At 47.1% G+C, this 27678-nt stretch overlaps 1 protein-coding gene across 1 annotated transcript in view; it reads right to left on the bottom strand.

The window, feature by feature from the left end:
• Positions 1–27102, bottom strand: part of dgkh (diacylglycerol kinase, eta) — a 395761-nt gene extending 368659 nt beyond the window's left edge. Inside the window, exon 1 of the mRNA XM_052013887.1 lies at positions 26493–27102. Within this exon, the coding sequence (XP_051869847.1) occupies positions 26493–26543 (51 nt within the window). The 5' untranslated portion in view covers positions 26544–27102. The remainder of the gene's footprint in view (positions 1–26492) is intronic.
• Positions 27103–27678: the final 576 nt, after the last annotated feature.

Below are 27678 nucleotides of genomic sequence, written 5' to 3'. Positions count from 1 at the left end.
CGGAGAGAGAGAGGGGAGAGGGATATGGACGGAGAGAGAGAGGGGAGAGGGATATGGACGGAGAGAGAGAGGGGAGAGGGATATGGACGGAGAGAGAGAGGGGAGAGGGATATGGACGGAGAGAGAGAGGGGAGAGGGATATGGACGGAGAGAGAGAGGGGGAGAGGGATATGGACGGAGAGAGAGAGGGGAGAGGGATATGGACGGAGAGAGAGAGGGGAGAGGGATATGGACGGAGAGAGAGAGGGGAGAGGGATATGGACGGAGAGAGAGAGGGGAGAGGGATATGGACGGAGAGAGAGAGGGGAGAGGGATATGGACGGAGAGAGAGAGGGGAGAGGGATATGGACGGAGAGAGAGAGGGGAGAGGGATATGGACGGAGAGAGAGAGGGGAGAGGGATATGGACGGAGAGAGAGAGGGGAGAGGGATATGGACGGAGAGAGAGAGGGGAGAGGGATATGGACGGAGAGAGAGAGGGGAGAGGGATATGGACGGAGAGAGAGAGGGGAGAGGGATATGGACGGAGAGAGAGAGGGGAGAGGGATATGGACGGAGAGAGAGGGGGGAGAGGGATATGGACGGAGAGAGAGAGGGGAGAGGGATATGGACGGAGAGAGAGAGGGGAGAGGGATATGGACGGAGAGAGAGAGGGGAGAGGGATATGGACGGAGAGAGAGAGGGGAGAGGGATACGGGGAGAGAGAGGGGAGAGAGATACGGAGAGAGAGAGGGGAGAGAGATACGGAGAGAGAGAGGGGAGAGAGATAGGGAGAGGGGAGAGAGATACGGAGAGAGAGGGGAGAGAGATACGGAGAGAGAGAGGGGAGAGAGATACGGAGAGGGAGAGGGGAGAGAGATACGGAGAGAGAGAGGGGAGAGAGATAGGGAGAGGGGAGAGAGATACGGAGAGGGAGAGGGGAGAGAGATATGGACGGAGAGAGAGAGGGGAGAGGGATATGGACGGAGAGAGAGAGGGGAGAGGGATACGGGGAGAGAGAGGGGAGAGAGATACGGAGAGAGAGAGGGGAGAGAGAGGGGAGAGAGATAGGGAGAGGGGAGAGAGATACGGAGAGAGAGAGGGGAGAGAGATACGGAGAGAGAGAGGGGAGAGAGATAGGGAGAGGGGAGAGAGATACGGAGAGGGAGAGGGGAGAGAGATACGGAGAGAGAGAGGGGAGAGAGATAGGGAGAGGGGAGAGAGATACGGAGAGGGAGAGGGGAGAGAGATATGGACGGAGAGAGAGAGGGGAGAGGGATATGGACGGAGAGAGAGAGGGGAGAGGGATATGGACGGAGAGAGAGAGGGGAGAGGGATATGGACGGAGAGAGAGGGGAGAGGGATATGGACGGAGAGAGAGAGGGGAGAGGGATATGGACGGAGAGAGAGAGGGGAGAGGGATATGGACGGAGAGAGAGAGGGGAGAGGGATATGGACGGAGAGAGAGAGGGGAGAGGGATATGGACGGAGAGAGAGAGGGGAGAGGGATATGGACGGAGAGAGAGAGGGGAGAGGGATATGGACGGAGAGAGAGAGGGGAGAGGGATATGGACGGAGAGAGAGAGGGGAGAGGGATATGGACGGAGAGAGAGAGGGGAGAGGGATATGGACGGAGAGAGAGAGGGGAGAGGGATATGGACGGAGAGAGAGAGGGGAGAGGGATATGGACGGAGAGAGAGAGGGGAGAGGGATATGGACGGAGAGAGAGAGGGGAGAGGGATATGGACGGAGAGAGAGAGGGGAGAGGGATATGGACGGAGAGAGAGGGGAGAGAGATACGGAGAGAGAGGGGAGAGAGATACGGAGAGAGAGAGGGGAGAGAGATAGGGGAGAGAGGGGAGAGAGATACGGAGAGGGAGAGGGGAGAGAGATACGGAGAGAGAGAGGGGAGAGAGATAGGGAGAGGGGAGAGAGATACGGAGAGGGAGAGGGGAGAGAGATACGGAGAGGGAGAGGGGAGAGAGATACGGAGAGGGAGAGGGGAGAGAGATACGGAGAGGGAGAGGGGAGAGGGATATGGACGGAGAGAGAGGGGAGAGGGATATGGACGGAGAGAGGGGAAAGGGATATGGACGGAGAGAGGGGAGAGGGATATGGACGGAGAGAGGGGAGAGGGATATGGACGGAGAGAGGGGAGAGGGATATGGACGGAGAGAGAGAGAGAGGGGAGAGGGATATGGACGGAGAGAGAGAGAGTGGGGAGAGGGATATGGACGGAGAGAGAGAGAGTGGAGAGAGGGATATGGACGGAGAGAGAGAGAGTGGAGAGAGGGATATGGACGGAGAGAGAGAGAGTGGAGAGAGGGATATGGACGGAGAGAGAGAGAGTGGAGAGAGGGATATGGACGGAGAGAGAGAGTGGAGAGAGGGATATGGACGGAGAGAGAGAGTGGAGAGAGGGATATGGACGGAGAGAGAGAGTGGAGAGAGGGATATGGACGGAGAGTGGAGAGAGGGAAATGGACGGAGAGAGGGGAGAGGGATATGGACGGAGGGGAGAGGGATATGGATGGAGAGAGAGAGGGAAGAGAGGGATATGGATGGAGAGAGAGGGGAGAGGGATATGGACGGCGAGGGGAGAGGGATATGGACGGAGAGGGATATGGACAGCGAGGGAGAGAGGAGAGGGATATGGACAGAGAGGGAGAGGGATATGGACAGAGAGGGAGAGGGATATGGACGGAGAGAGAGAGGGGAGAGGGATATGGATGGAGAGAGGGGAGAGGGATATGGATGGAGAGGGGGAGAGAGATATGGAGAGAGAGAGGAGGAGATATAGAGAGAGAGATAGAGGGGGGGAGAGAGATATGGAGAGAGAGAGGGGGGCGAGAGAGATATAGAGAGGGGGTAGAGAGAGAGATGGAGGGGGAGAGGAGATAGGGAGAGAGAGGGGAGAGAAGAGATTGGAGAGAGAAAGGGGGAGAGAGATATGGAGAAAGGGGGAGAGAGATATGGAGAGAGGGGAGAGAGATATGGAGAGAGAGGGGGCGAGAAATATATGGAGGGGGGTAGAGAGAGATATGGAGGGGGAGAGAGAGATGGAGGGGGAGAGGAGATATGAAGAGAAAGAGGGGAGAGAAGAGATATGGAGAGAGAAAGGGGGAGAGAAATATGGAGAGAGAGGGGAGAGAGATATGGAGACAGATAGAGAGGGGCAGAGATATATGGAGAGAGGGGGAGAGAGAGATATGGAGGGAGACAGGGTGGTGAGGAGGAGAGAGATATGGAGAGTGGGGGGAGTTATGGAGGGGAGAGAGATGGAGCGAGAGAGGGGGAGAGAGATCTGGAGAGAGTGGGGGAAAGAGATCTAGAGAGGGGGGAGAGAGAGATATGGAGAGAGGGGGGAGAGAGATATGGAGAGAGAGGGGGAGAGAGATATGGAGAGAGAGGGGGGAGAGAGATATGGAGAGAGAGGGGGGAGAGAGATATGGAGAGAGAGGGGGGAGAGAGATATGGAGAGAGAGGGGGGAGAGAGATATGGAGAGAGAGAGGGGGAGAGAAGATATGGAGAGAGAGAGGGGAGAGAGATATGCGAGAGAGAGGGGAGAGAGATATGGAGAGAGAGAGATATGGAGAGGGGAGAGAGAGATATGGAGAGAGAGAGGGGAGAGAGATACGGAGAGAGAGAGGGGAGAGAGATACGGAGAGAGAGAGGGGAGAGAGATACGGAGAGAGAGAGGGGAGAGAGATACGGAGAGAGAGGGGAGAGAGATACGGAGAGAGAGAGGGGAGAGAGATACGGAGAGAGAGAGGGGAGAGAGATACGGAGAGAGAGAGGGGAGAGAGATACGGAGAGAGAGAGGGGAGAGAGATATAGAGAGAGAGGGGGGAGAGATATGGAGAGAGAGAGGGGAGAGATATGGAGAGAGAGAGGGGAGAGAGATATGGAGAGAGAGAGGGGAGAGAGATATGGAGAGAGAGGAGAGAGATATGGAGAGAGAGGAGAGAGATATGGAGAGAGAGAGGGGAGAGAGATATGGAGAGAGAGGGGAGAGAGATATGGAGAGAGAGAGGGGAGAGAGATATGGAGAGAGAGAGGGGAGAGAGATATGGAGAGAGAGGGGAGATATGGAGAGAGAGAGGGGAGAGAGATATGGAGAGGGAGAGAGAGAGATATGGAGAGAGAGGGGGGAGAGAGATGGAGAGAGAGAGGGCGAGAGAGATTATGGAGAGAGAGAGGGAGAGAGATATGGAGAGAGAGAGGGGAAGAGAGATATTGGAGAGAGAGAGGGGAGAGAGATATGGAAGGAGAGAGAGGGGCAGGAGAGAAGGGGGAAGAGAGATGGAATGAGAGAGAGAATATGGAGAGAGATATGGACGAGAGAGAGATATGGAGAGGGGAGAGAGATATGGAGAGGAGAGAGAGGGGAGAGAGATATGGAGAGAGGGGGGAGAGAGATATGGAGGGGAGAGAGATATGGAGGAGAGAGAGGGAGGAGGATATGGAGAGAGAGCGGGGAGAGAGAGTATGGAGATGAGAGAGAGGGGAGAGAGATAGGGAGAAGAGAGAGGGGAGAGAGAGGGAGAGAGATATGGAGATATAGAGGGAGAGAGAGATGGAGAGAGAGGGGATGAAGATATGGAGAGAGAGAGGGGAGAGAGATATGGAGAGAGAGAGGGGAGAGAGATATGGAGAGAGAGAGGGGAGAGATATGGAGAGAGAGAGGGGAGAGATATGGAGAGAGAGAGGGGAGAGAGATATGGAGAGAGAGAGGGGAGAGAGATATGGAGAGAGAGGGGGGAGAGAGATATGGAGAGAGAGGGGAGAGATATGGAGATAGGGGAGAGATATGGAGAGAGAGAGGGGAGAGAGATATGGAGAGAGAGAGGGGAGAGATATGGAGAGAGAGAGGGGAGAGAGATATGGAGAGAGAGGGAGAGAGTATGGAGAGAGAGGGGAGAGAAATATGGAGAGAGAGGGAGAGAGATATGGAGAGAGAGAGGGGAGAGAGATATGGAGAGAGAGAGGGGAGAGAGATATGGAGAGAGAGAGGGAGAGAGATATGGAGAGAGAGAGGGGAGAGAGATATGGAGAGAGAGAGGGGAGAGAGATATGGAGAGAGAGAGGGGAGAGAGATATGGAGAGAGAGAGATATGGAGAGAGAGGGGAGAGATATGGAGAGAGAGAGGGGAGAGAGATATGGAGAGAGAGAGGGGAGAGAGATATGGAGAGAGAGAGAGATATGGAGAGAGATATGGAGAGAGAGATATGGAGAGGGGAGAGAGATATGGAGAGGGGAGAGAGATATGGAGAGGGGAGAGAGATATGGAGAGAGAGGGGAGAGAGATATGGAGAGAGAGAGGGGAGAGAGATATGGAGAGAGAGAGGGGAGAGAGATATGGGGGAGAGAGATATGGAGAGAGAGAGGGGAGAGAGGGATATGGACGGAGAGGGGAGAGGGATATGGACGGCGAGGGGAGAGGGATATGGACGGAGAGGGATATGGACAGCGAGGGAGAGGGGAGAGGGATATGGAGAGAGAGAGGAGGAGAGAGATATGGAGAGAGGGGGAGAGAGATAGGGAGAGCGGGGGGGGAGAGAGAGATGGAGAGAGGGGGGGAGAGAGAGATGGAGAGAGGGGGGGAGAGAGAGATGGAGAGAGAGAGGAGGAGAGAGATATGGAGAGAGGGGGAGAGAGATATGGAGAGAGAGAGGGGAGAGAGATATGGAGAGAGAGAGGGGAGAGAGAGGGGAGAGATATGGAGAGAGAGGGGAGAGAGATATGGAGAGAGGGGAGAGAGATATGGAGAGAGAGGGGAGAGAGATATGGAGAGAGAGAGGGGAGAGAGATATGGAGAGAGAGAGGGGAGAGAGATATGGAGAGAGAGAGGGGAGAGAGATATGGAGAGAGAGAGGGGAGAGAGATATGGAGAGAGAGGGGAGAGAGATATGGAGAGAGAGAGGGGAGAGAGATATGGAGAGAGAGAGGGAGAGAGATATGGAGAGAGAGAGGGGAGAGAGATATGGAGAGAGAGAGGGGAGAGAGATATGGAGAGAGAGAGGGGAGAGAGATATGGAGAGAGAGAGGGGAGAGATATGGAGAGGGGAGAGAGATATGGAGAGGGGAGAGAGATATGGAGAGAGAGAGGGGAGAGAGATATGGAGAGAGAGAGAGGGGAGAGAGAGGGGAGAGAGATATGGGGGGAGAGAGATATGGAGAGAGAGAGGGGAGAGAGGGATATGGACGGAGAGGGGAGAGGGATATGGACGGCGAGGGGAGAGGGATATGGACGGAGAGGGATATGGACAGCGAGGGAGAGGGGAGAGGGATATGGAGAGAGAGAGGAGGAGAGAGATATGGAGAGAGGGGGAGAGAGATATGGAGAGAGAGATGGAGAGAGAGGGGGGAGAGAGAGATGGAGAGAGAGGGGGGAGAGAGAGATGGAGAGAGAGGGGGGAGAGAGAGATGGAGAGAGAGGGGGGAGAGAGAGATGGAGAGAGGGGGGAGAGAGAGATGGAGAGAGAGGGGGGAGAGAGGGGGGAGAGAGAGATGGAGAGAGAGGGGGGAGAGAGATATGGAGAGAGAGGGGGGAGAGAGATATGGAGAGAGAGGTGGGGAGAGAGATATGGAGAGAGGGGGAGAGATATGGAGAGAGGGGGGAGAGAGATATGGAGAGAGAGAGGGGAGAGAGATATGGAGAGAGAGAGGGGAGAGAGATATGGAGAGAGAGAGGGGAGAGAGATATGGAGAAAGAGAGGGGAGAGAGAGAGGGGAGAGAGAGGGGAGAGAGATATGGAGAGAGGGGAGAAGAGATATGGAGAGAGGGGAGAGAGAGGGGAGAGGAGATATGGAGTGAGAGAGATATGGAGAGGAGGAGGGGAGAGAGATATGGAGAGAGAGAGGAGAGAGATATGGAGAGAGGGGGAGAGATATGAAGAGAGAGGGGAGAGATATGAAGAGGGAGATAGGGAGAGAGTATGGAGGGGGGAGAGATATGGAGAGGGGGAGAGATATGGAGAGAGGGGGAGAGAGATATGGAGAGAGAGAGGGGAGAGAGATCTGGAGAGAGAGAGGGAGAGAGATATGGAGAGAGAGAGGGGAGAGAGATATGGAGAGAGAGATGGGAGAGGAGAGAGAGTATGGAGAGAGAGAGGGGAGAGAGATATGGAGAGAGAGAGGGGAGAGAGATATGGAGAGAGAGAGGGGAGAGAGATATGGAGAGAGAGAGGGGAGAGATATGGAGAGAGAGAGGGGAGAGATATGGAGAGGGGAGAGAGATATGGAGAGAGGAGGGGAGAGATATGGAGAGAGAGAGAGGGGAGAGAGATATGGGGGAGAGAGATATGGATGAGAGAGAGGGGAGAGAGGGATATGGACGGAGAGGGGAGAGGGATATGGACGGCGAGGGGAGAGGGATATGGACGGAGAGGGATATGGACAGCGAGGGAGAGGGGAGAGGGATATGGAGAGAGAGAGGAGGAGAGAGATATGGAGAGAGGGGGAGAGAGATATGGAGAGAGAGGGGGGGAGAGAGAGATGGAGAGAGAGGGGGGAGAGAGAGATGGAGAGAGAGGGGGGAGAGAGAGATGGAGAGAGAGGGGGGAGAGAGAGATGGAGAGAGAGGGGGGAGAGAGAGATGGAGAGAGGGGGGGAGAGAGAGATGGAGAGAGAGGGGGGAGAGAGAGGGGGGAGAGAGAGATGGAGAGAGGGGGGAGAGAGATATGGAGAGAGAGGGGGGAGAGAGATATGGAGAGAGAGGGGGGAGAGAGATATGGAGAGAGAGGGGGGAGAGAGATATGGAGAGAGAGAGGGGAGAGAGATATGGAGAGAGAGAGGGGAGAGAGATATGGAGAGAGAGAGGGGAGAGAGATATGGAGAGAGAGAGGGGAGAGATATGGAGAGGGGAGAGAGATATGGAGAGGGGAGAGAGATATGGAGAGAGAGAGGGGAGAGATATGGAGAGAGAGAGGGGAGAGAGAGGGGAGAGAGATATGGGGGGAGAGAGATATGGAGAGAGAGAGGGGAGAGAGGGATATGGACGGAGAGGGGAGAGGGATATGGACGGCGAGGGGAGAGGGATATGGACGGAGAGGGATATGGACAGCGAGGGAGAGGGGAGAGGGATATGGAGAGAGAGAGGAGGAGAGAGATATGGAGAGAGGGGGAGAGAGATATGGAGAGAGAGGGGAGAGAGAGATGGAGAGAGAGAGAGATATGGAGAGAGAGATGGAGAGAGAGGGGGGGAGAGAGAGATGGAGAGAGAGGGGGGAGAGAGAGATGGAGAGAGAGGGGGGAGAGAGAGATGGAGATAAGGGGGGGAGAGAGAGATGGAGAGAGAGGGGGGAGAGAGAGGGGGGGAGAGAGAGATGGAGAGAGGGGGGAGAGAGATATGGAAGAGAGGGGGGAGAGAGATATGGAGAGAGAGGGGGGAGAGAGATATGGAGAGAGAGGGGGGAGAGAGAGATATGGAGAGAGAGGGGGGAGAGAGATATGGAGAGAGGGGGAGAGAGATATGGAGAGAGAGAGGGGAGAGAGATATGGAGAGAGAGAGGGGAGAGAGATATGGAGAGAGAGAGGGGAGAGAGATATGGAGAAAGAGAGGGGAGAGAGAGAGGGGAGAGAGAGGGGAGAGAGATATGGAGAGAGGGGAGAGAGATATGGAGAGAGGGGAGAGAGAGGGGAGAGAGATATGGAGTGAGAGAGATATGGAGAGAGAGGGGAGAGAGATATGGAGAGAGAGAGGAGAGAGATATGGAGAGAGAGAGGGGAGAGATATGAAGAGAGAGGGGAGAGATATGAAGAGGGAGATAGGGGAGAGATATGGAGGGGGGAGAGATATGGAGAGAGGGGGAGAGATATGGAGAGAGGGGGGATAGAGATATGGAGAGAGGGGGGATAGAGATATGGAGAGAGAGGGGCGAGAGATATGGAGAGAGAGAGAGATGGGGAGAAGGATATGGAGGAAGAGACGGGCGGACGGGGTGAGAGAGAGACGGGCGGACGGGGAGAGGGAGACGGGCGGGGGGTGAGTGGGAGACAGGCGGTACGGGGGTTTGAGAGAGACGGGCGTACGGGGGGGGAGAGCGGGGTGGACGGGGAGAGAGAGAGCCAGACGGAGAGCGAGGCAGTCAGGGAGAGAGAGAGAGAGTGGCGGACAGATTGAGAGGCGGACGGGGAGAGAGAATTAGAGAGGCAGGTGGGGAGAGAGGGGTGGATGGAGAGAGAGAGACAAACGGAGAGAGGGAGCGAGAGAAAGAAGATGGGAAGAGAGAGGCCGACTGGGAAGGAGGGAGAGAGAGAGAGGTGGACTGGGAGGTAGAGGCAAGACAGAGAGAGAGAGGGGCAGACAGGAAGAGAGAGAGGTGGACAGGGAGAGAGAGACAGAGGCGGATGGGGAGAGAGAGACAGACAGAGGCGGACAGGGAACGAGAGAAAGAGCGGGGGTACAGGATGCGAGAGAGAGTAGAGACGCACAGGGTGAGAGAGACAGACAAAGAGAGGGAGATGGACAAAGGAGAGAGAGACGGACGGACAGAGGGAGGGAGAGAGAGGCAGACAGAGGGATGGAGACAAAGTTGGACAGATAGAGAGAGATGAACAAAGGAAAGAGAGAAGGACAGAGGAAGGGTGGGGAAATGAGAGATGGGGATTAGAGGGGCGGTCTGTTTACAGAGAGAGAGAGACGGGAGTTAACTGACCTCGACTGATGGGAGAGAGAGTCAAAGAAATGGATAGAGTTATAAACATACAGACATGAATAAAGAGATTGACAGTCTCTAGTGCGAGGAGCCACAGACATAAACATAAGCCTTGACAATAATACAGGCAAGAGGAGGGATGCACACTAGGACACAGAAGGGAGACAGAAAGAGAGTGTTCAGGTAGAGGGAGAGATACAGCCATTTGGATAGAGATTCTGAGAGGGCTGCACTCGATTGGAGAGTGGGGGAGAGAAGCAATCATTTGGATGGAGAGAGAGAGTCATTGACACCCGGACAGAAGCAAGTGAGACATAAATGCTTGGACAAGGAGCGAAGGAGGGACATAGACACTTCTACAGGTTGTAAGGGAGATGAAGAAGGAGATAAAGATGCTGATAGAAAGAGGGAGATAGAGAGAGAGATGCGGACACAGAAAAAAGCGCAGGTGCTTGGACAGGGAGAGGGGGACACGGGCACTTGGATAGGGGGGAGAGAGGGGGGCAGGCACTTGGACAGTGAGAGGGAGAAGTGAACACACATTGAGAGAGAGATGGACACTTGGATACATGCTTGGATGGGGAGAATGAGATGCAGGGCGCTTGGACAGAGAGATGTGGAAACTTGTACGGTGAGAGAGATGCAGTCGCTTGGAGGGGGTGAGAGAGGTGCAGGTGCTTGGATAGGGAACGAGAAATGCAGAGGCATGGGCAGAGAGGGAGCGAGAGAATGAGATGCTTGGACAAGGAGAGAGACAGAGACACACACAGGAACAGAGAAAGAGACACAGGTGTTTGGATGGAGAGAGGGATGCAGTCACTTGGACAGAGGAAAGAGAGACATAGATGTGTGGACAGGGAGAGAGATGCAGGTGCAAGGACAGAGAGAGAGAGAGAGAGACACACACACATACACACACACACACACACACACACACACAGATCCTTATAGAGAGGGAGAGAGATGCTGACACTTGGAGAGGGGTTGAGGCAGACGCTTGGACAGGGAAAGAGAAATGCAGAGGCTTGGGCAGAGAGAAGGACGAGGATGCTTGGACCGTGAGAGACAGAGATGCAAACCTTGGAAAGTGGGAGACGGTGGACAATTGCAGGAGTGTGTGGTGTATTTGTATTTCCAAAGGCCATTTGCTGAGTTGTGTCTTAAAGGGTTACTGTAAAAACTGTAAACTTATAATACCGTGGCTAATACAGGCGACTCCAGCATTATGGCTGTTCAGTGACGGAAATTCACCCTTAAAGAATTCACAAATCACTACTCAAAAATTTGTGATATGGAATAAAATTCACTCTCACAGAATTTATGTGGAAAAAAATCAACACAGATGACACAGCTTCACGTTACGGAAAATAATGAGACAGACTGTCTTATAGGAATACGACCCCCTCCACCCCACAGAGGTCGTCTGCATATTAGCATGAATCAACCATTGATTATCATAAAACAGAGAATTGGGATAAATAGGTGAATTTCAGGTTGGCAACCTATATTTCATTGGACAACACAGGAATCATTATTGGATCTCAATAAATTTATACCATGTATTACCGACAGATGAAAGGGCTAAGTGTATTGTGTGTTTGCTGACAGTACAATGATAGTGACAAGCAAACTGTTCCAAGAACACGAAGTGCCTGCAAAGGGGTAAAGATAGGTTAAGCAAACTGCAATGTAATATGGAGAAATGTGAGGTTTATCTACTTTGGTAGGTAGAATAGAAAAGCAGAATATTACTTGAATGGAGAGAGATCAGGCTGTCTTCATACACAAGGTGTATAAAGTTAGCATGCAGGTATAGCAAGTAGTTTGGAAGGCAAGTAGCATGTTGGCCATTATTGCTTTTGTGACAATGTAGAAGCAAAGCACACAAACACACACACTCCCTTCCTTGCACATAAATCAAAGAAAAACTACAGATGATGGAAATCTAAAATAAAAACAGAAAATGCTGGGAAAACTCTATAGGTAGGGAAAAAGAAATAGTTAACATTTCAGGCCCCGGCCCCTCATCAGAACTGAGAAAGAGAGAAACAAGTTAGTTTCAGTAGCAGAGGGAGGGGTTGAGTGGAACAACTGGAATATCTACGATAGGGTGAAACTAGTTGACTTGATGTGGCAGTTAATTGAAGGGTTCCGGACCTGAAATTTTCACAGATGCTGCCTGACCTGCTACATTTTTCCAAAATGTTTTTAATCCATAAACATGGCCAAGGATAAATACTTAAGCATCGACAAAGATAGACACACACATAGACAGATAGGCAGATGCAGAGAGGTAGACAGTTGGATAGAAGATGGGCAGAAAGAGACACAGAGACATGGATAGAGACAAAGAAGTGTGGAAAAGCGGGCTTTAGATATTTGGATTGCTGGGAATGTTAATCAGAATCAGATTTATTATTGACATATGACATGAAATTAGTTTGGGGAAGGTGTAAACTATAAGATGGACAGGTTGCACCTAAACAGTAACAGATGCAACATCTTTGCGGTAAGGTTTGCCAGTGCTGTTGGGACGGGTTTAAGCTAATTTGGCAGGTGTACAGTACAGTAGGTGTACAGTTGGTGGGGAGGGGAGAACATGCAGTTCCAATATAGAAGGAAAACTAAGTCCAGAAGGCATAGCAGACATGAGCATGATAAGGCACTATGGACTATGGTAAATGACATTAGTATCTATAGGTACTTGATGGGCCAAAGAGCCTGTTTCTGTGCATTATGACTCTGAGAAGGGATAGAGAGAGAGGTGTGCACACACACGGGTAGAGTGATGGGACACAGCATGGAATGCACAGTGGAGACACAAGAGGCTTGCAAATGATGGAATCTGGAACGAAAAACAAACTGCTAGAAGGATTCAGTGGATCAAGCAGCATCTGTGGAGGCAAAGGGATGCTTGACTTTGGATCAAGACCCTGCATCCAGACTGCCAGACTGAAAGTGTAGAGGGAAAATAGCCAGTATATAGAAGTGAGAAGGAGGGATGAGACAGAGGCTGGTAGGTGATAGGTGGAACGGTCGGGTGGGGTGGGGGGGGGGGGGTGCAGTGAGAGTGAATGTACAGAGGCTTGGGCAGAGAGAGGGAGATGAATTGAGCAGCAGAGACAGAATGAGAGACACAGAGAGACACATACAAACACTAGGATAGAGAGAGAAAAATGGACAGAGTCACATGCAAACAGATAGGGGCAGAGGGAGGAAAAAACGAAGAGGAATGAGTGGACAGAAGGCAGCAAGACATTCCAGCGGATGGACAGAAATATAGACCAAAACACACACACACACACATACAGGAAGCAGGGGAGATATAGAAAGAGGCAAACAGATAGGGACAAAAAGAGATAAATGTAGATGGAGGGGCAGGGAGAGAAAGCTAAATATAGGTGATCAGAGAGAGAGATAAACAGAAAAACAGACAGAAATAAATAGAAGTAGATAATTACAAAATGAGACAGCGGGATAAAGAGTGAAAGTAATAAACAAATAAATGTAATTAAAAAGATAAACAGAAAGATAGAGAAACAGTAAAGCAAGTATAAATAAAAAGAGCATTGGATGGATAAACTGTTATTCACAAGGATAAATCCACGGGAAAAATGTGAGGAACAAGTACACAAACTAAACAGAGAAAAGCAGAGAAATGAGAGAAGAAGAGATGAGGTAAAGATGTCAACAGCAGAGAGAAAATTAACCTCGGTAAATGGACAACGACACTTGTAAGTAGAGGAAGTCAGAGAAATATGGATGTATGGAGACAGTGCAGTTCACAGAGAAACAAGCACAGAGAAAATGGAAGAAAGTAAAAATATAAAAGCATGATAAAACAAGCAAGCACAGAACTACTGCACACGTGAGGAGAAACAGACCCAAAGATGCATGTGCACACAGTGGGGAGGCAAAAGATCAGACCGACTGAGGGCTGTACTCACAGATAAGAAACAGAGAACAGAGATACATAAAATGAGGTCAAAAGCACCAAGCCAAGGAAGGAGATTATTGAAAGGGATGACCAAAAGGTTTGTTATATATGAGTGATGATGACAATCTTAAATGTGGGGAGTTGGGCAACTTTAACAACATTTAAAAGGAACTTGGACAGGTACATGGATAGGAAAGGTTTAGAGACATATGGGCCAAACACAGGCAAATGGGACTAGCTTAGATGGGAACCTTAGTCGGCATTGACCTGTTGGGCCAAAGGGCCTGTTACTGTGCTCGGTGACTCTACGTACATGGAGTACCCAGGACCTCAACAACTGGAAGCATGACTACTAATGGTGGGACAAAGGTGGTGGGAACTCAGTACTGAGAATGCGGCTTGTGGCAATAATGGAAACAGTTATAGTATAGAACAATTTACACATCAGGATGAAAATTTTAAATTTGAGGTATTGGAGGACTGGGAGTCATTTTGTATCAGCAATGACAGGATGAGGAGGAGACAAGATAACAGGGATAACAGATGAAGAGAGCTTTGACCATGTCAGTGCTAAGTGACATCTAGATGAATGAGGGTTTCAGCTGCAGGTGAGGAGAAGCCAGAATGGAACAAAGCAGTCCGATAGAGATGCATTTCGAAGGTCTCTATGGCAATGAAGTTATGGATTTGGAATTTCAGCTTATGGTCAGATAGAAAGTTGAAGTTCCAAATTGTTTAGTTCATCTTGTAAAGCAGCCAGGAGGGAAAATGGATTATTGGCAAATGTATGAAGGTTGAAGCAGATGCCAGAATCATGACCTTCAATTTCCCCAATTGTTTGCCGAAGGAAATTGCTGCTTTTACAAGGCTAGTTGTCTAATAGCAGAGGTGAATGAGAGATAGCATTTAGTATTGTCAGTGTAGACATGGAGGAGGTAACCAAAGGGCAGCATATATGTTTGAGGAAGAGGGAGCGAAGAAAAGACCAGTGGTTGGGGGTTGTGGATGGGAAGTGAAGCCATTGATGGAGGTGCTCCAGCTAATAATCAGATGGGTTACATGGAAGCAATCAAGGGGAGATCTACTATGTTGGACAACAGAGGAGGAGTATAAATGTGGGAAAGTCACATGTATTCATGTGAAATACTCAGGGAAAGATCATGAAAGAGGCACCAAAAGAGTGGTGTAAGTGTACGTAAGCGTAAAGTGGATTAAGAGCGAGACTGGGATACAGGACACAATTGTGAATTTGTTACAGTCTGAATATAAAAGGCTTAGTAAAAGCAAACTAGAATTTTATATACAAATATCTCTGCCAGGCCAGCTGTTTTTCTGCCAATCAAAACACATGCAAACACTACTGATTCATGACACAGCTGGCTAAAATATCACAGTGAAATGACTGGATTGGCGGTGTGTGGGGTAGATAAAGAATGTTGTGATAAATGTAAACACAGCGTGTTGGAGATAGTGTTTGGCGTTGAGAAAGGAGGACAGACCCACAGATGTTAAAATTGCCATTCAAAGATATACCAAGTACACGTGATGCACAATATCAAGAAGCAGAGAACTCGAGAGGCACACACATGTAGCAACTGTGAAACATCCACAAAAAGGACAGTTATGGTTTTATTAATTGTATGCCTGGTACTTCCTAAAACCTATATAAAATTATGCTGAATCTGATGGATAATCATGACTGAAAAAACTGTCATTTACTTTACAAAACTGTCAGTACTGCCAACATAGTGATATACGAGTTGAGAGCAAAAGTAGGCTACTCAGAGCCTTGAGCCTTCTCCACCATTTAATGATATCATTCTGATTGTAACCACAGTTCGGCATTCCCGACTACTCACAGTAACCTTTCACCCCCTTGCTTATCGAGTATCTATCTACCTCAGCCTTAAAAATATTCAAAGACTCTGCTTCTACCCCCCTTGGAGAAAGAGAATTGCAAAGACTCATGACCCTTTGAGAGCAAACACAAAATCACCTCATGTGTGGCTTAAATGAGTGACCCTTTATTTTTAAGCAGTGACCCCCAGTTCTAAATTCTCCCACAAGAAGAAACATCCTCTTCTCATCCATCCTGTGGACCTTATATGTATCAGGATCTTATATGTTTCAGTAAAGTTGCCTCTCACTTTATAGACCCCATAGATACAAGCCTAGCCCAACCAACCTTTCCTCATAAAGTAACCCAACAGGTGGTAGTTGCATAAACTTTCTCTGAACTGCTTCCAATGCAGTGATATCCTTTCTCAAATAAGAAGACAATACTCTACCCAGTGCTCCAGATGTGGTGTCACCAGTGCATTATATAACAGAAGCAGAGCCTCTATACTTTTCTGTTCGATGCCCTTATCATCAATAAATCATATCTGTTTGCTCTCCTAATTATGTGGTATCCTCATTCTAGCCTTTTGTGAACAATGAATTAGATCCCTCCATATCTCAGCAATTTCTCGCCATATGATAATATGTTTTTATTTATTTTTCCTGTCCAAATGGACAATATCACATTTTCCTAAATGATTCTCCATTTGCCAGATTTTTGCCCATTCACATAACCGACTTTTACCCCTCTAGACCCCAGTAATCTCTTCTTCATAACCTACTTTCCTACCTATCATCATGTCATTTAGCAACCATACATTTGGTTCCTTCATCCAAATCATTTATATAAGTTGTAAAAATTTGAGACCATAGTGCTGATCCTTCTGGCACACTATCTGTTACATTTTGCCAAGAAGAAAACAACCATTTATATCCGCACGGTTTCCTGTTAACCAGTTCTATCTGCACCAACATGCTATGCCCGATATTTGTTTTCTGCAATAACCTTGGACACAACACCTTATAAAATGCATTCTGGAAACTTCCCAGTTATCCACCACAAGGTCTTCAAAGTACTCCACTGGTAAAACATAATTTCCATTTCATAAAGCCATGTTGACTTTGCCTAATTACCTAACATTTCCTGCTATAAAGTCTTCAATAATAGCTTCTAATATTTTTGCTGTGACATATTAAGCTAACTGGCCTGTAGTTTCCTGCTTTAGTTCCTTTATTCAAGAAGGATATATTTCCTGTTTTTGATCTAATGTACCCACTTCCAAACCGAGGGAATTTTGGAAAATCAAAACCAACGAATCAGTTATCTCACCAGTCACTTTTAAGATCCTGGGATGAAGTCCATCAGGACCTGGAGACTTGTCAGCCCGCAGTTCCACCAGTTTGCTCAGTACCACTTCCCAAGTTATCGTAATTTTCCTGAGTTCCTGCCTCCCTTCCCACTTTACAGCTGTCGCTGACATCTTACTTAGAGTGAAGACTAATACAATATACCTGTTTAATTCATCAGTCATCTTTTTGTTTTCCATGCTTTATTCCCCAGATTCATTTTCGATAGGATCAATGCTCACTTTGTCAACTCTTTTTTAAAATATCTATAGAAGCTTTGACACTCTGTTTTTACATTTCTGTCCACCTTTATGGAATCATAGAGTCATACAGCACGGAAACATGTCCTTCAGCCCAACTGGTCCATGCTGACCAAGATGACCATCCAAGCTAATCCCATTTGTCCACATTTGGCCCATATCCCTCTAAACCTTTCATAACCATGTACCTGTCCAACTGTCTTTTAAAAGTTGTTAATGTACCTGCCACAACCAGGCTTCCTTCAGCAGCTGATTCCATATATGTACCACCGTCTGCGTAACATAGTTGCCCCTCAAGTTTCTATTAGATCTTTCCTCACTCACCTTAAAGCTATGCCCTCCAGTTCCTGATTCGCCATCCCTGCGAAAAAGACTGAGTGCATTCACCCTATCTTTGCCAATATCTCCTACTGTTTTTCTCTTTCCTTATTCTTTACATCATTCATTGTTGTACTTTATATTCTGCCCAATCTTCTGACCTACCACGCATCTTTGTTCAATTATATGAATTTTCTTCAATTTTGATTTTCCATGGAAGATGGGTTTGCCCATTGGAGTTTTCTTTCTCATTTGAATGTAAACGTTCTGTGTATTCTGAAAAGATCCTCTGAAATATCTTCCACTGCATTTCAACTGACTCAACCCATGACCAAAGCTGCCAGTTCACTTTAGTTAGCTCTGCTTTCATGCCCTCATAGTTGCCCTTAAGTTCAAAATACTACTGCTGGATCCATTCTTCTCACCCTCAGACTGAAAGTAAAATTTCATCATATCACTGCTACCTCAGGGCATCTTCACTGTGAAGTCATTAATTAATCCTATCTTCTTGTAACTCCATAGTTCATAATTCTCCGCATCCAAGTCTCAAGATTGTCAAGTGTGCCTGATCATCTAATTGCAGACAGTGGGGCGGACCCTTGCCTAGTCAGCTTGGACCAGGAGAAGACCCTTGACGGAATATCACACATGCACATGACGGACTTGGTCTCCAAAATGGGCTTTGGAGAGGGAATCCACAATCAGATATAATTCTTCTTCATGGACATCATTACCCCACATCTGCCCCGTTTCTCTGGAGATCTGTACAGCATATCCCTGCATTTGGAATCTCCAGATGAAATGGAAGATGGCTTGGGTCACTGCTGCAGTTGTACCACCTACAGCAACACCAAAAGCATTTTACACCTGATGACCAGATTCTTTCCTGCAATCGCAAGGAAACAGCACTCCCACTGGCTGAGTTTCTGTGTCACCTTGGCTGGTCCATCCAGTTCTTGGTGCATTCCCCAGCTCCTTTGACTCTTATTCCCAGCACTGTCAGCTAATCAGAATGGATAGTGAAGGGAGCAAAGGATTGGTAGGACCAGTTGCCAAAGGACATGGAGCTAAAAAACAAACTGCTGGAGGAACTCAGCAGGTCAGGCAGCATCCGTAGAGGGAAGTAGTCGGCGTTTCAGGTCAAGACCAGTCATCTGGACTGAAAGAGTAGAGGAGAGATAGCCAGTATAAAGAGGTAAAGGGGAGGGGTGGGGCAAGAGCAGACAAGCAATAGGTGGATCCAGGTGAGGAGCGGTGACTGACAGATGGAGTCATGTGGGGGAGGCAAGGGTGGAGATAGCGACAGAGGCTGGAAAGTGATAGGCAAGAAAGGGCTGCAGATGATGGAATCTGATAGGAAAGGAAGATGGGACATTGAACCAAATAAGGAGGTGTGAAGGACAGATGGGAACAGTGGGGGGAGGGGACCAGTGGGAGGAGTGTGCAGGTGATGGGCAGATGGAGTAGATGTGGGAGGGGAAAGAAACAGGATGATTGTGGGGTGGGGGGGGGGAGGAGAAGGTTGGGCATGGATAGATCAGAAGGAGAGAGAAATGGACCTGAAATTAGAGAATATTAGAAAATTCAATGTTCATGCCATTGGGCTGTAGACTGCCCAGGCAGAATATGAGGTGCTGTCCCTCTAGTTGGTGTTTAGCCTCACACTGGCAGGGCATGAGGCCAAGGACAGACAGGTCGGTGTGGGAATAGGGAAGGGAATTAAAATGGTATGCAACAGGGAGCTCCAGATGGCCATGGCGGATGGAGCTCAAGTGGTCGGCAAAGTGGTTGCCTGGTCTTCGCTTAGTTACATGGCCTCCCTTTTACTTCAATTGACTCTTTTGCTTCAATTGACTCTGCCTCCTGAGGCCAGTTCAAACTGGTCACAATTGCTCATCAGTCTATGGACCTAGAGTGAGTCTGAGCAGAAGGTGGCAATATTGTCCACGTACAGGGAGATGCACCTGTTTGCTAAGAAGGTCTAGAAGGGGAAACGGTTGTCTTTGTTGAGGTTTATCCTAAGCAGGTTTACAAGACTGTGGTCTATGGGCTGATCCCAGGGAATACACCAAGGCAAACAACTGCTGCTGCTGAAAGACCATCAGTTCAGTGGAAGACACGCTTTGGTCTACTGGACTTCCAGTGCAAGGAATCATCCTCAGACAAATGGTACAGATGCGCATTCCAAGGTGCAGGAGTATGCGCTGAAGGATGAAGTTGCCACAGAGGCACTGTGGAGAGAGGCCACACTTTAGATCCTCCCATCACCGGACATTGAGGGATTGGGCCCAGAATAACAACTTATCAAATGTTTTGCTGAAGGAATGTTTGGGACTGAAAAACTGATGCATGCAAGTGTAGTAAGAGAAGGTAATAATATACTTCAGTGAATGAATAAAGCATACTTTTGGGGGAGAAAAAAGTGTGCACCTATGCATTGCTGAGATTTAGCCAGCTTGAACCACAACACTGACCAGCAGAAGGATTTGTGGCACCTCCTGCTGCTTTTCTAGCATCAGTCATTGAATCAAAAGAATCTGAGCCTCCCCCATGGCAGTTCCTAGGAACACTGAGTCTACCATGGAGAGTTGAGACAGCTCAAATAATGTTATCAGATCCATCCCATCTCATCTCAACAAAAGCCTACTTTATTGTCATTGATGTGGGGGTGAGCAAGTGACTTAGCTGGGAACATGATTTATACCATGTGAGAATGACCATGGTGCACAAGCACAGTGCTGAATGCAGATGCTAAGTACAATGTATTCAAAGAATGTCAGAAACAAATGAGAGCTGCCAACTGAAATACAGAGCACAATGCAATAAGTCTGAGGAAGGAAGAGTGCCAGCCAAAGAGAATGAGTGACATGCTATGGATGAAAATAGGACTGTGAATTATAGATGAAGTTGGAAGTCATGCTGGTACTGAGCAGTTGTCCTGGACAAACTCAGTAAGCCATTGAGTCATTATCAACTGTTGGTGACCCAATCACCTGGCTTTTTCTAAGAAGGGGGTTGTCACCAGCCACACCCCAAAGCTGGTTCAAGTCAGAGGCTTGTTTGATAACATCTAGCCTCCTTGTTCAGTCTTCCTCTCCTTCCATTTTACCAAGCATCATCGTCACTTCCACTGTCTCAAGCACAATTTACAGACAGTAACAGTGCCTACCTGTCAAACAATTGATGCAACTAGTTGCTTTTCTGCATACATTCATTCAAAAGGACAAAAGTAACTGAATGAGGCACAATGACTACCATTAACCAGTACACTATCATGCAGCAAAGAGAAGTAAATATTTAATAAGCAGAGTGCCCTTCAACAAGAGAAGAATTACACTAGCCATTGGGGAGAAACAAATCACTAATCACACAAGTTAAATCATAAAACACACACTTACCCTCAGAGAGGATTCACTAAATCCATACACTGGCCTTCAAAGAGTGAGCATAAATCTCACACACTGAACTCTCTTTGAGAATATCATACAAATTGACCCTCAGAGAGAGAGTTCACTGAGCATATTCACTGATGTTCAGATAGAGGAATCACAGAACACAGAGGGAGAAAAGTGGCAAAATGCACCACTGACCTTCAGAGAGAGAAAAATGACAAAATGCATGCACTGACCCAGAGAAAGAAGATAAACACACAAACTGACCCTCAGAAGAATCCAACAATGCACACACCCTGATCGTCAATGAGTCAACAACATGTATTTATATTGCACCATTAACGCAGTAAAGCATCACAAGGCTGTTCACAGGGGCTTTGTCAAACAAAATTTGACATGAGCCACGTAAGTAGCTATAAGATCAGAGAACCATAAGCTTGGTCAATGAGGATCATCCATTATCAGGGGAGATAGAGAGAAAATTTCCAAGTTCAGGATCTTGGGATTGAAAACTTTACCCTTCAAGGTGGATAGATATAGTTCAGAGATAATGCAGTGACCAGAATCGAATAGCTCAGAAGTCTCAGGGAAATCTTAAAGCGAAGTTAGAGTGCTGCTTCACTGGAGAACTTGTGTAGGTCAGTTAAATAGAGGGGTTTTAAGGAGCACATCAAAGAACAAAGCAGAAAGGTAATGAAGTTCAGGGAAGGAATTCCAGAGCTTAAAAGTCTGGGTAGCCCAAGGCTTGTCTGCCAACTGCAGAGCGATTACATTCACAAATGAACATCAGCCAAAACTCAGGAGAATAGCTCAGATCGCTGTAGGGTTGGATGCAGCATTTCAGAAAATGGTAGAACTTTAGCTATATTGGAATTTAAAAACAAGGATACAAATTTTAAATCATGTCATTACTTAATTGGAAGTTCAGCAAGTTCAAGGGTGAATTAATAAACAGGCAGCAGTGTCTTGAATGATCTCAAGTTTATGGAAGGAACGAAGAAAGAGGAAGGCTAGCCAGAAGTCAAGTCCAGAAGTAACAAAGGCTTCAGCAGCAGAAGAGCTGTGGCGGGAGCAGATTTGGTCATTTTTATGGAAATAAATGAGGAAATGATAGGAATGGTGTGAATATATATTCTGAAGCCCTTATCGGAGTCAAATATAACAACAAAGGAACAAACATTAAATAACATATGCAATGACCCAGTAAGAGAGCGTAGATTCATTAAAAACACACACCTACAGAGAAGAATAACAATATACACAGATTAACCCTCAGGGAGAAAGGAATTACCTAACACACAAATTGATGCCAAGTAGGAATTCATCTGTTTACAATCCACTTCTAACATAGCAAAACACTCCAAAGGCTTATCATTAGAAAACTTAATAGATGTTAATAGGATAGACACTAAAAGCATGTGGTAGGTTCTTAAGGAAAGTCTTAAGGCAAGAGATAGAGGAAGAGGTTTAGGAAGTGATTACCAAAGCAGTGGGTTTTAGCATTGAAAACATTGCCACCAAAAGTGCGGCAATTAAAATCTGGGGATAATAAAACGGTCAGGGTTTGAGGAGCTCAGATATGAAGAGGTTACAAATACATCAAAAGATAAAGAGATAGAGGAATTTTAAAACCTGGGAGAAAGTTTTAAAACTGAGTCATTGTCTGAGTAAGAACAAATGTAGATCATCAGAAACATGGTTGATGAGTGAACAATAACATTTCAAATAGAAGCAACAGGAGGCTATTTGGCCCCTCATGTCTGCTCTGCTATGTGATGCAACACAGCTGGTGATCTTTTACCTCAGTGCCACTTTCCCACTAACACCATATCCTTTGACTATTTATACTGAAAATATTTTTTAAAATCTATTGATGCTGCAAGATAGGACAGACAACAGATTTTTAGATGAGCTAAAATGTACAAAGGGCAGGACAAAGATCAGGAGTGTGTTGGAATAGTCAAAGAGAACAAAACCAGTGGACAAGGGTTTCAGAGATGACAGGAAACATGGACAGAGGCAGGCAGAGGTAGGGAATGACAGTATAAATGACAGTGGTCAATATGATACCTCAGCTGTGAATAGTCAGTTTACACCCCAGTTCTACAGACAGTCCTGAAGAAGTAGAATCAATGAACAAACACATTGATCAGAGACTTATTGGCCAGACCTCAGTTGGAGTAGTGTGCAGTTCTGGTCACTGTTCTATAGAAAGGATTGGATAGAGCTGGAGAGGGTGCAGAAGAGATTCACCAGGATGCTGTCTGGGATAGAGTGTTTTAGTTATGAGGAGAGACTGGAGATAGTCGGTCTGTTTCCTTGGAGCAGAGGAAGTTAAGGGGAGACACAGTTCATGTATATATAATTATGAGGTGTATAGATAGGGGAGACTGCAAAAATCTTCCCCTTATCAAAGGTGAATAAAATTAGAGGACAGAGATTTAGGGTAAAGGGTAAGAGATTTAGAAGGGATTTTTTCACCCAAAGAGTTATGAGTACCTGCCAAAGAGAGTGGTGGAAGTAGAGTCACTAACAGCTTTTAAGAGATGTCCAGAAAAGCACTTGAATTGTTTTGGCATAGAAGGCTACAGGACAAGTGCTACAAAATGGAATTAATACATATAGGTGCCCACTGGTCAGCAGGGACTTAGTGGGCCGAATGGCCTGTTTCCATGCTGTATGGCCCTATGACTGATGCCAAAGTGGCTATTTTATGACCTGAATAAAAAGGAATTGCAAAACATATTGGAGAATCAGCTCAAATAATTTTAGAGTGACATTAACACAAAATAACAAAGACTCAAACAACGGACTCAGATTAAATCAACACAAACACACTGTCTCAGATTAAACTCAACACGTACACATTAAATGAGCACAAACACTGTTAGAGTAAACACACCACAAATACACTGTCAGTAAATCAATACAAATGCACAGTGAAAGCAAAATCAACAGAAACAATTGACTGTTAGAGAATAAAATCAACACTGTTCCAGAGCAAATCAACATACATACTGTCAGTAAAATGAACATCAACTTGCCATCAGAAAGTAAAATCAGCACACTATCACAGTAAAATCAGCATGCCAACTGTGAGAATAAAATTAGCACACTATCACAGTAAAATCAGTAAACGCGCGCACACACAATGACTGCGAAATCAACACACATGCATTGGCAAGCGAAGGTTTGAAGCACACACACAGTCAGAGAAAGAATCCTGAACTCTGCTGTCACGCAGAGATTACCAAACCGCAAAGGCAGAGGTGAATCCCTGAAGCAGGCTGTCAGGATGAATCGTTAAATCGAAGTCAGTAAAATCATAGCCACAGATCAATCATCTACGTACGCAGCCCGTCACAGTCAGGAGAAATGCCAAAACCTCAGCAAGGCGAAACGGCTAAGAGAAGACCCTGGTGGTTCTCAGAGTTCAATCACCGGCAATGCAAAGTCTGACCGTCACACTTGCTCGGACAGATTTCCTTCATGAGGTCCTAGTGGTTGTACATCCTCTGGGAGAAGGAAGTAACAAGGCGCATGTATCTGCTGGCTCGTAAGAGTGACTGAACTGGTCCCGACTGGAAGAGAAGCCATGCGTGCTCGTTTTAAGAAAAAAAATCTCTATCAAGTCCTTTTATTAACAGTGGCCTCACTGTTTTTTTTTGGCGGTTTTGTGGTTATTGAGAACCAGTGCAGAACCCCACCTTATTTTAACTTCCACCTTTGAATTAATGGTCGCACTTTGATTCAGAGATCAAGTGATCTAAGATCGAATTAATTCTCCCATCAAGACCAGAGTTTTTGTTATCTTCTTTGAAAAAGAAATATATATTATATATTTCCATCAATTATGCATACATTTTCGCCTTGCAAAGTAAAACTGGTATAAAGGTGCAGGGAGAAAGGTGCCATTCCCGCCCGCCAGTCGGCTCCCGATGATTTTCGGGATGGATTTGGGGCAGAGAACCAATGCATCTGGCTCTGAATGCAACCCGCAAAACAGGGCGAGAGTTTATTTACACGATTCAGCGACATCCTCCTACACTTCAAATATTGGAAGGAAAATCAACAAAATGTTTCAGGAAAACTTACTCTTAATTTTATTAAGACACCTGCACTGAATCGTGGCGTGTTAGCACAGAAATAGAATTCGCTTCAGACTTCCCACTTGGATATCAAAATGAAACTTAAATCTTCACATCCAAAATTATGGAGACACACGAGAACTGCAGATGCTGGAATTTGGAGCAACAAACAAACTGCTGGAGGAACTCAGCAGGTCAGGCAGCATCTGTGGAGGCACAGAGACTGATCAAGTCATGCCCGTATCCATCAGCCATACCGGGGAGAGCTTTTAAATCCTCTCTTCGGACAAATATGAAAAGAGAGTATGTTTTTTAAAATTGAAATATCTAAGTATTTTGCCCGGGGGTGCCTCGGGTGGATTCCAAATAAGATAGATACCTAGAACGTGTTGTAAAGTCACACTTTCAAAAGGAACAGATGGAACAGAAAGCGAACAGAATTAATTTTAGATTTTCGGTGGCGCATTCTCAAGCTCCGCACTGACCTCCCCAGGATCATCTGGAAATTAAAATGGAAATGAGATCGGAGCGTTTAAGTTAAATCAGCATAGACTCACCGACATGCACACACTGGCAGAAACACACACACACACACACACACACACACACACACATTCACAAACAAGTGCACACACAGACACGCATACACACTCATACATACAGATTCACACTAACACACAGACATACATACACACACATAGACAGACATACATACACACACATAGACAGACAAACATAAACGCACAGACATACACACACATTGACAAACATCAACACACGCACACCCTCAAACGATGGTGTCCAAATCACATTAACTTGGTCTAAAATTCGTCAGGGAAGGAATTAGCAACCCGAAGTCTCCTATATTTGGGGGTTTGCTTGGCTAATGCCTTTAGGAACGCAGACTTCTACGGCAATAAAAAACGAGTATATTTCCTTCCTTTCGAATCCTTGCAGATTTCTCAACTTGTGGGAAAGATTCTGTTCAAAGGTTCTACAACAGACCTGTAGGGAAGGGATGAAGGAACTCACCCTCTACATTAAGATTAGATATGAAGAGTAGGGCGAGACAAACATCACATTGACAATTTCAACATGTTTTATTCCTCTGTCAGATGCGAATGAACGAGTCGAGCACGCTGTCCTTGCGGCTGGCTTCCACTCCATTTGATCAGTGACAGTATCACCAGCCGGGTCCAGATTTCAATGCTATCCTGAGGATTTGCAACCCGCAGCCTTTTTGTTTGTAACTTCCAGCTTCCCTGTTGTGTTTGCCTCCCAGCCGCTGCTCCCCCACAACATCCTGGACCTTGTGTGGGTGAGGCTATTACTGTTTACGGTGAGACCCAACTTTCTCTAATCATTTGGAATATTCGATGATTTACATCCCGGGCGACACTAATCGAGAAGGACACGTGAATAAGAGCGCACACACAATCACACACACACACACACATCTGTCGTTAGTGTACATTAACCCCCTCCACCCATGCCGTGGCTATTTATAACACGCACGCACACACATTTAAACATCTGTACAGAAATGTGAGAGCAAGGAAATAACACAATGACACATGAGCCACCGTCAACAAGCGTGGGCAGGACACAGAGAGAGGGAGAGGGAGAGAGAGGCAAAGTGCGGAGAGCAACGCAAATAAACAAAACTACCCACCATCTCTTCCCAGACAGGGCTCCGGCTGTACGAGGGATACAACTCCTCCATACTCGGCTCGGCAGTCCCAGGAGGGCTCCTCTCAAGGGCCGTGCGGTTTGGCTGTTTGTTTGCCCACCGTTGCCGTCCCCACCCACTTCAAGTCACTTTGGTTTATCTCTTCCTCGTCTCTCGCTTTCACTAAATCTGCCGCGGGGAGTTCAGCCTGTGAAGGTTCCACGTGATTCGCTCTCCCTCCTTATAAGGAGCTGGACTTTTCGTGAGGCAGCGGAGGCTGGAGCGGAATTCTCTGGGCGATCGCAGCAGCTGCAGGCTCCTGCATTTTTGTAGCGCCGCTGGCCCGAGCAAGGAAATAACTGCCGCGGGAGCGCAGCCGGATGAAGGCAACGGTGGAAGGGACGGGTTGCGGGAACCACTTGGAGGAGAGACGAGGGGTCAGATAATGGACAGTCGAGGGAAGGGATTCCGGAGCTCAGGGCCTTGGCCACTCCCCAGTGGTCGGGGCGATTGAATTCGCGGGATGCGCAAGTGGGCATCATTTGTGGGAGATCCCGGCGAGTTGGAAGGGAATTACTGAGGGGGAGGGCGGTGAAAGAATTTAAAACAGAGAGAAGAATGCAAAAATTGAGTTGCTCGATCAGGAGCCAAAGGCACAAAGAGGGGAGTCAGGAGAAACTAAGGTGAATGTGCTGCGAAATTGCACAAGTCAATTAAAATGTATGTTAAACCCCAAAAACTGCTTGTTTGCAAATGGATGATAACTGTTAATGTTAAGTAATGGAATAACATTACTTGTTATGAAGATGTTGACTTGAACATTCCATATATTAGCATTTTCTATGAACAAAGCATACTTATTTTGAAATAAAAAATCTTTCTTCCCGAAATACAGTTTTCTTAAATTATAAAACGACCAGAATGCGCTATTTTGAAGTGCAATTTATGAATCTGAACTAAAATACATCTTTCACTAATCTCTTCATTTAGTTTTCATTCACTTGTTTTAATCCATGTGTTTTTTGTAAAGAATCAGAATCAGATTTATTATCACTGACGTGTCGTGAAATTTGTTGTTTTGCAGCAGCAGTACAGTGCAAAAACAAAACATTAGTGTAAATTATAAAATAAATAAATAGTGCGAAAAAAGGAATAACGAAGTAGCATTCATGGGTACATGGACTGTTTA

This window comes from Pristis pectinata, chromosome 4 (assembly GCF_009764475.1).
Source record: "Pristis pectinata isolate sPriPec2 chromosome 4, sPriPec2.1.pri, whole genome shotgun sequence".
NCBI classification, from domain to species: Eukaryota; Metazoa; Chordata; class Chondrichthyes; order Rhinopristiformes; family Pristidae; genus Pristis; species Pristis pectinata.
Note: the sequence above shows the minus strand (reverse complement) of the source record. Positions and strands in the feature narration are given on the sequence as shown.